At 35.9% G+C, this 9,963-nt stretch overlaps 1 protein-coding gene across 1 annotated transcript; it reads left to right on the forward strand.

The window, feature by feature from the left end:
* The first annotated feature begins 3,404 nt into the window (after window positions 1-3,404).
* On the forward strand, window positions 3,405-9,435 carry mdfic2 (MyoD family inhibitor domain containing 2). The gene is made up of 4 exons (XM_084129902.1): window positions 3,405-3,677; window positions 3,782-3,858; window positions 6,513-6,689; window positions 8,817-9,435. Exons 2-4 carry the CDS (start codon window positions 3,786-3,788, stop codon window positions 9,068-9,070), a joined length of 504 nt encoding a protein of 167 aa, XP_083986028.1. The 5' UTR covers window positions 3,405-3,677; window positions 3,782-3,785; the 3' UTR covers window positions 9,071-9,435.
* The last annotated feature ends 528 nt before the right edge of the window (window positions 9,436-9,963 follow it).

Consider the following 9,963-nt stretch of genomic DNA (forward strand, 5'->3'; position numbering starts at 1 on the left):
AGCTGACAAAACCGAATAATACAAGGGAGATTTATTGGTATTATTAGCAGCCTGATGTCATCATAACCTTGTTTTAAAATTGAAGAATTATCCGTGTTAGATACAACTGTGAAGAACAACTAGAAACTTAAAACTGAGGTGTGGAATTTAAACTTGTTCAGATATTTCTCTTTTGCATTGTGTGATGCAAATGCTGCAGAAATTACACTCTTCAGCTTTAAAAGTCTCGTTCATTTTACTCAAATCAATCCATGAGAGTCTTAAGTATGAGTCTATCAGTCATTCTGTTTCAACTCATCCATCAAGATGTAAATCTTGGTGCTCAGTGTCTGTGTATGGGGGATGGGAAGCTATATTTATCATTCAATTTAAAGCAGCAAGATTTTTCTCCTTTTATACAAATGAATTAATCTATTTTTGTCATTACGCATAATGTATTTCATTACTGGAGGATAAAAGAGGGGTTAACTCATAAATAATTTAGAGGAAGGGAATCAGGTTGCAGTATAATTAATTATCAACTGGATTTAGAATATGACTCCATGGAAGATCATTTTATCTGTCTTTGTCTCAAGGTAAGAAGGAAATATTATGTATTATGAGCAATATTCCAACATATCTGACATTTTACAATGTAAAATGTATGCAAAAAAGCAAACAAATATACACCTGTGCATTGCATGTTGTCCTCATGATATATGGCAAAGGTACGCTGTAGTTGTGTGCGAAATCACCCCCTATACTATTCACTATTCACTATTCACTATTCCCAACATCATTCGGCACAACCCTCACAGTGCATTATGGGTATTCTTTAGTCGTTGAGTGTACATCAGTTGTACACTCGTTATTGCGGTGCATTATGGGATTGAAAGAGTGCACTCGATAACGTCCACTACGGTTTCGGACACCACTACAAATTGCTGTCCCCTCAAATAAGGGTATAAGGGGTGATTTCAGACACAGCCTATGGAACTTTTGGCCCTCTAATGGTTAAAAAACAAAACTGCATACATTTTGGTTGTGCGTCGGCACTGCGTGTATGACCCTTCACAATAGATAATGCCTTACAATAACTCTGTAAGAGAGCTACACACAGTATGGCAATTTATGTTCAATGCCTTACTCACCTGTTGAGTAATAAAAACGCGTCGATCCGAAAAGCCAAGCCAATGTTGATTCTCGTTTTATTACGAGCTCTGTCACATTCTCTTTTTGCCAGCAGACTCTCCTTGGTTTTGCATTTCTTTAAAACAGGTGATTCCCCAGAGGTTTGAGATTTAACATGCTCCATCCTGTCTGAAAGAGAAACACTTACTGTATAATAGGCTTACTTTAGTGAATCAGGGTAAGACAAAAACACATTTTGAAAGGATTGATGATGTATTGACTCATTATTTAAATTTTTGAAGAAGAAAAAAACAACTTACATTTTGTACCTTTAAAGATAGCACATACTCAGTCAGCACCTGATTTGACAAGACATCTGGTATAGTCAAGCATTCTTATTTTATGTTCAATTAGCAGACCTCTTGTACTGTAAAAATATGCAAACAAAACTGATTAAAACTGCATATAATTGCATGTTGGCCTTGGATGATATATAGCTTTAAAATCTTGCAAAGTTTGGTATCAAATCTTAAATTAAGATTAAGATTAAGACTGCAATCCTTCAAAGTGATGTTATGTAGTTTTTTATGCATTATGTTTATTTGGAATTGAAACATGCATTGTACTGAACCTACAGCATTTGATTCATTTATTTTAATGTGTGTTTTTTCCCTAGGTGGGTAAGGAATTGTCTTGTTAGCATCAACAATTAGCTCCTGCTGGTAGATACTAAAACTGCGCCTTTATGATAGCAAAATATTTGATTTCCTTTTTTCAAAAGTAGCTGAGTAATCTTACTTTTTTTTTCTCAATCAATTTAATTGTATTATAGTTGATGTTTTACCAGTGGCTGACTATTTTCAGATGCCCCAAATTATCTAATTACTTATATTTTTGAACCCATGTCTACCACTTTAGATGAGGGATCAGCTACATAACAAACAGGCATTTCATTATAATCATTATGGCACAAAGCAACATATTGTAATGATGGAATCCTAGTGATCTTAACATAACCATCTTAATCTGTATCCTGCCTGTTGTATCCAACCTGTAATATTCTTCACACTTAACCAGCACTAACTGTTGAAGAAGGCATCTGGCTTAGTCCAAACCCACAAACATACCCACATCTTAATTTTTCAATTAGCAGGCCCCTTGTTCTCTAAACATATGCAAACACAGCGGGGCATCCTTTAAAATGCAACTCTAATCTGCAGGCTAGTTAGAGTAAATTGGCAGGCTTGTAAACCTTGAGAAATCTGAATAGAGCTCATTATCAGTTTATCTCTGCTGACTGGCTTTCATATGAGGAGCATGTGTTGTAAGCTGAACTAGATTGTTTTGTGTGAACACGGGTATGTGTAGACATGTTTGTGTGCAAAGAAAAAGCTACTGAACTTCAGTGCAGTAGTGCTACAGGCTACAGCATAAGGCTCTGAATAAAAAAAATAAAAATAAAAAAATTCTTGTGAAACTGTGTGAATAATGCTGGAAGTAGCAAGTACATTCATAATTGGGTTTCTTCAACTTCTGACACTTTTATGTCCCAAGGGTTGATTTTTATTAACACTTAAAAAAAAATTTTTTTTTTTTTTTTTATATCCAGTTCACATTAAAACTGTCTTGGAAAGATTCGATCATGCCTTGATTATTCATTTTTCCAATGCAGTTTAGTACATATAGATTGTATATAATTTATCCCAGACTAAGACTTTCAAAATGAAAATCAATCAAATATGTCTAAATTTTAAAGACTATGACAATTTAAACGAGTAAAAAAGCCTAATATTTAATATATATTGCAATATGTATTGTGTGAAATGTATGAGGATGTTTCAAAATTGCCTTTTTTTCTCAACTGTCCAATTGTTGTCATTTCCACCACAAACAATTTTGCACGTTTACCAAGTGAATAATTTCACTGAAAAGCATTCAGTAAACATTTTAGCATCAAGGTAAACAGCACTTGCAAACAAATTATTTTTAATGTGCATAATTTCCAATCAAGCTTTTGTTAAATAGATTTAAAAAAACAACAACTTGAAAATAGCTTATTGAAAATAACTGAAAATATTGCTTAATTGTATTTAACATAGATATGCAGTATAGCTATTACATTTTCTTTAGCAAGACAAAAGAGTTGGACATTTTATACCAAACCCATTAATCATAATTGAATGAAAAACGTGAGAAAGCGTGTCGTTACCTTGAGTTTTTGTTGTCAAACGCAACACGTCACGACCATAGCACGACGTCATCGGTGGACTTGGGTTGGGTGTGTCACACATGTCAATCAAAGTTGATGCTCACTTTAAACCAGCAGTGACGACTAGCGGGAGTGTGAGAGAAACGAAACCCTTTGCTTTTGACGACAGTATACTTCTGTAATTTTAAATCTCAGTAACTTTCTTATTATCTATTTAAGTGAAATACCTAGACGTGTGTAGCTTTAACTGCTTAAATGCGCATGCGATTATTTTTGTGTTGCTGAAGGCGTGTCGCGCATTATGCTTAGAGCTCTCATGTGATGCATTTATATTGTCTTCACTAAGATTATATCAATGGTAAGTTTTCATACACAGTTTTAGCAGTGTCTTTGTGGGGGGGGTTTATGAATCGGTTCATTATTAACTTGATATTTGCTTTGATATTTTAATCACACTGTAAGACAGATGGCTGGACAAAACTCTGAAATCGAGCTTGATTTGATCAAAACTGAAGAGAGAAGGTCTTTTGTAAAAGCTGGTAAGTTAGTAATAAGCAATGTAACATGTTCAAACATTAGTCTAACACTGTTCGATTTTTGGTATGGTGTATTATGTATGTTATGAGAACAATGTTTTCTCACTCATTTTGTGATGGTTATTGATTGAAGAATGAGTGCATTAGCTTTCACAGCAGTTAGAAATAGGCAAGGTGAATCCTGTTCCCTGTCATAATGGATCTGTTTTTATCCCTTTTCCCCTATAAATATCCCTTTCCCCATCCAGTAAATCCCCCAAAACCTTAAATTGTATATTTTTTTTAATGGATTTTACTCAGAGACTAAAATAAGTTGAGACCGGGGTTAGTTGTCACACTGTCTATGACTCCTTAGATCTCCATATTTATTTATCATAAACACTTGTATTAGAGATTATATCATGCATAAAATGGTAATGCATGACAGATGTGCTGTGATTGTGAACAGCTGATAATGGCACACCTGAGAATCTGCCATTTAAATCCTGTGACTGTGTTTGTCAAAGAGCATGCGCTCTCCCGTAATAAAACAAAGATTAATCTTCCACATCCGTCATATCATAACATTTTCACTTCACAAAACGAGAACACAGTGAAGACAAACTACAGAACTTTCTGGAGAAACAATTCTTTATCCTCTTTTCTAAATTATTCAATCTGAAGGAGAGAGAGAATAAAAAAGGCCAATACAGCCCAAAGCCATTTTCATTTGTCTTTCCTTTCTCTTTTTTATTTTAGACTAACAATGCAGATTCCTCTACGGAAAATATGTCCCGCGTGTTAATTAATCATAAGACATTAAATGTTAAATAAAAGAGAGAAAAGCACATTGAATAATTCATTTGGGATAGGTGGAAGAAAAAATAAACAAGGTAGTGCAGCCAAAGCAATGATTCATTAATAGTTTGCATTCAGATCTGGCAGATTCATTATTGAATGATTTCTGGGCTCACTTTGAAACCAGTGAGAGCATAGGAACACATCTCAACATGTTTTCTAGACGAGCCTTGAAAAACATTGCTTCAGGATGAAAGAACTTTTGAAACCGGAACTGACATGGTGGATTAGAGAACATTGATTATTTTGTATATATAGTGGTGGATTTGTTTCTGACAGGGATCTTTAGAGTATTTAAGTGATTTAGCATTGCAAAAAATAAATGTGCAGATATAAGTAAGCTTTCCAAAAAACTGTATGAGCGACTTCTGGCTCAGAAGTTACGACGAAAGTGAATGGGGACCAGGGCAGTGAAGCTCCAAATGGACACAAATAGCATCATAATATTTCCCCATACATCTCTGGTGCTATATTTAGACTTTTCTGAAGTCATATGAAAGCATTGTGAGGAAAAGACTGAATTTATATTTACTGAAAATCCACAATAGGAAGCCGTACACATTTTCCTTTTTTGGATGAACTGTTCCTTTAATGCTTTAGAGAATATTTTCATTCAGAGATTGACAGTAAACAAAATTAATATAACTTTTTTGTATAATCTCACTTATTACACTGTCACAAAAAAAAAGGTAGAAATGCTGTCACTTGGGCAGTGCCCTTTCAAAAGGTACACCTTTACACTTTATTTTACCCAAAGGGTGCATATTAGTACCTTAAATGGATAGTTCACCCAAAAATGAAAATTACCCCATGATTTACTCACCCTCAAGCCATCCTAGGTGTATATGACATTCTTCTTCCAGACGAATACAATCAGAGTTATATTAAAAAATGTCCTGGCTCTTTCGAGCTTTATAATGGCAGTGAATGATCGTTTATGTTTTGAAGTACATCAAAGTCCACCCATTCATGATAAAAGTGCTCCATGCGGCTGTGGCGGGTTAATAAAGGCCTTCTGAAGCGAAACGATGCGTTCGTGTAAGAAAAATATCCATATTTAAAACTTTTATCGACTAAAATAACTAACTTACGGCAGACGGCTGTAGGCATCGATTTATGGCGAAAGAGTAACTTTTGACATGACGCATAACGCAGTGACGAATGCGGAAGCACAGAGGATAGAGCAAAACAAAACACCAGTCACAAGTCTAAAACGAGAATTTTTAAAGAGAAATGTCGGGGGAGCTTGAGTTTGTTTGAACCGCGAGAGGCGTCGGAGCTTACGCTACTTCTACGTCATACATCGTCAAGTGATACTCTTTTGGCGTAAGTCGACTTGCGTAGGACGTCTGCCAGAAATGAGTTATTTTAGTCGATAAAGTTTTAAATATGGATATTTTTCTTACATAAACGCATTGCTTAGCTTCAGAAGGCCTTTATCAACCCCCAGGGCCGCGTGGAGCACTTTTATCATGAATGGATGCACTTTTATGGATTTCAAAACATAAACGGCCATTCACTGCCATTATAAAGCTTCTAAGAGCCAGGACATTTTTTAATATAACTCTGAGTCTATTCATCTGAAAGAAGAATGTCATATATGCTTACTCTAGGATGGCTTGAGGGTGAGTTAATCATGGGGTAATTTTCATTTTTGGGTGAACTATCCCTTTAAAGGTACATATTAGTATGTTTTAAAAGGGTACAACCCCAATAACAGTTTTTGTACCTGAGAGTGTAGGTGAATATAATCAACCATATCTTGCTCAATATAAATGTACTGTAAGCATGCAGATTATTCAAAAACACCTTTTTTTCAGGAGCGGAGGTGTCCAGCACAGCAACTGGGAGGCTCTCACCCATTCCTGAGCTGGATCCCTGGGAGAGAGAAGCAGACATGGACTCTACAGAATTCACTTACTCCTTATGCTCAGTGGACAGGTACAGCACGGCCGGCTCCTCCAGCAGCTCCCTGTCTGACTCCCAGGAGAGAGAAGGTGATTCACGCATCATCACACCTGGGTTTGGGGATTGGCCAGCTTCCTCTTTCCCAGACCCCCATAGTGCCCTAAAGTGCTCTAATGAATAATAATTACAACATCAGCTGCCACCATGAATTGTCTTGTATTAAAATTAAAACTCCTAATTTTCTCTCAAATGAGCAGTGGTTTTATACATGGTCTTGTTTTTTTTTTAATCCTTTGATTTTTTTATGAATTTATATGTTGCCAGAAGCAAATAATTATGCATTTTTAAATTGTAAATTATTAAAACGTATCTTTAATTTAAAATGAATTCTAAGGAAAAGCTTGTGATTTTAAAGCTGTCTACATCAGTTGAATAACTGAATTAAGCAGCACATTTGATTAAACTTACATATAGAGATGAATTATTAAAATCATGCACTGAGAACTCTTTTGCATGAGTATTACAATTCAACAGTTTTTTCAATATGAAATTAATTAGAACAATATATTTCCCTTCATTCAGCCAGTAGGTTCAGATGAGTTAAGGTGCTGCAGTCATTATGTCGTAGTGTCGAGCTTTACACATGCGTTACAATGCCTTTCCTGGTGTAATATTCAGAGGTTAATCTAATTCCAACTCTTATGCTCAGAGGCAAGGGTATTTTGTCCTGCATTATGCTCAAATCTACTTAAAGTCTTGAAAGCCCCATTTGAAGCTTGTTTTTTTTTTTTTTTAAATAAGACCCTAGGCTGTGTGGAAACATTTCTTAAAAACAGACCATCACATTAAGTCAGCTTTCCAAAAATCCTGCTAATTATTTTGAGTCTGTGTCATTCTTCCATTTATTCAATCACCTGGAAGTCTTTCGCTCTCCAGCAGAGCACAGATGATCTTTTAAGGGAAAAACACCTATACAGACAGATGATAATTGATTACATCTCCACACAGCTCTATTCCTTCTCTCTTTGGAAGGAAAAGGTGATTCAGTAAATTATGCATGTGTACAGAAGTGCCCAGCGAGAGCTGGTGGGCTTTTAAACTGTTGTATACAAGAGGTGCAGACAGACTGCAGGTCAATAAGGGCCTTTGAGTGTCTATCCCCATCAGCCGAACTCCCAAGGTGAGAGTTTTCAAAGAGGCATTTAGGTTCTATAACATACAAAACACTGTGTGGGCTTTCTAAGCTCTCGGCATGATCGTGCCATGTGTCGTTCATTGAAGTGCTTCATTTCAGCATTTCTGACATCATTTTTGTGCTTTTTGACTTTTTTTTTTACTATTTGATGGTAACGGCATGCTGTGTTGGACAGATGTGATTATTTCAATTAAATTCTAAATGGATGCATATTGTAATGTACTGTAGTACATTTTTGAATATGTGCAAACAGTGTGATAGAGCCTAAGTCTGTTAACTAACTTATTAGCAATATCATAATTTTCCGTACTGGTACGTTACAGCTGTTTAAGGGTGTTTCTTCAACTATAGACACTTTGGCCCTGTGGGGTTTTAGAAAATATACTTTTGTACAAAACAGATTTCTCTCACTAGTTTTTTTCCCCACTAACAATGTCCAACCATTTATATACATGCATCACTGGAGAATTCTGTAATTTTTGTCATATTTTAGACATTTCCACCTCATCTCAGATTATGCAGTTTGTTTGATGGAAGTGATGGAAATGACGGCAGCATTTGAAAACTGGACAAAAAACAAAGATACAAGACTGTGTACTGAACAGCTGTAATGTGTGAAATAACTACAATACCATGAAGCATTGCAAATGACTAATTAAAAATGACAGATAAATATAAAACTATTGAATTAAAGATGTTGACAACATTTTAGGTTTTTTGCTAAATATGCTAGTAGTTTGAGAGCATAGTGAGCACTTTTATAGTTAGCAGTTGGTGTATCTTGTTTAAAATGTTCAATTATAGCCTTTCGATTTCATGATATCTAACTAGCATCTGTACATATTTTAGATACCTCACGTTTCTGCTAACTAAACAGATAAACTGCAAGTGTACTCTCCATTAGGGAGGTTTTACACACTTCTTTATTGCTTCTTAAATGCAACCATGAATAAAGTATAGATGCTTTAGCACTCCCTGTTAACTGCCCACAATGTCATGATTTCTTATTTCTGTTGTTCAGAGCTCTGTGCTGGGATTGTACTGAATTGTCTCTTCTGCCGATTCTACGACATGTTCCTCATGCTACCTGAAACATGCGAGCGAGCTGCTATGTCCATCTGCCCTACCTACATGCTTTTCTCTCCACCCGCGGAACCTGCTCACACCAACTGGAACTGCGGTTGTGATTTTGACTGTGGACTTAGGGACATCTGCCATGAAACAGGGGAATGCCTTGAGCTAGCGATGGAAATTTCGGAGGTTTGCTATCACTAAGGTGCCTGCAAAAGTGAAGACGTCAAAGTTGCTTTGTTGGAAGAACACTTTACAATTTCGTGTCACTTTGCAAATTTTGTATCAAAGAGCACTACAGTCTATGCCAAAGCAAGCTAATAGATGCCCATTTAGAGCTAGAATAATCAAATACAAAAATATATAAACATTTAAAGCTACTATAAGTGATTTCACATGAAATTGCTACATTTCCCATCTTCCATAGTCCGACCCCTAAAGTCACGTCATTGGTTGAAGTGGTAGAGAAGCGCCTCCCAAGTTTTCGGATTGGTTAAGGTGAGTGGCTTTCTCTTAAATAACACAAGACCTCTTGTTAAAAAGGCTCCCTAAAGGGATAGTTCACCCCCAAAAAAAAAAAATCAACTCGCACATCAGTTGTGGCAAACGGAAGCTCAAGCATGTTCACTTGCTGTTCATGCTCAATGAGGTTCATTCTCGTGTTACGCAGCACGTTTGAGCTTCCGCAAGAGTTTTGTTCTCGCACGTCAAGCAGGATCGGTCGAGCTTCAGTTTATGTTCGCTGATCAATGTTTATATGTGAATAAAAGCCTAAATTCAATCTGTTCATCATATAAAGTGATCGAGTCTCTTCAGAAAATTTGGACCAAACCTCTCGATTCATATGGATTAGTTTTACAATCTCTTTATGAACTTTTTGAAGCGTCAAAGTGTCAGTTGCGTAGCTGTTAATCCCTGTTAATCAGATTTCATCAAAAAGATCTTCATTTGTGTTCTAAAGATGAACAAAAGTCTTAAGGGTTTGAAACGGCGTGATGGTGAGTAATTAATTACAAAATTTTCATTTTTGGGTAAACTATCCCTTTAACATGTTTTGACCCAGTTCGATTATTATTGAAGTGATCAAATATTGAAGC

The sequence above is a fragment of the Abramis brama genome (assembly GCF_963993115.1).
Source record: "Abramis brama genome assembly, chromosome: 11".
Taxonomy (NCBI): Eukaryota; Metazoa; Chordata; class Actinopteri; order Cypriniformes; family Leuciscidae; genus Abramis; species Abramis brama.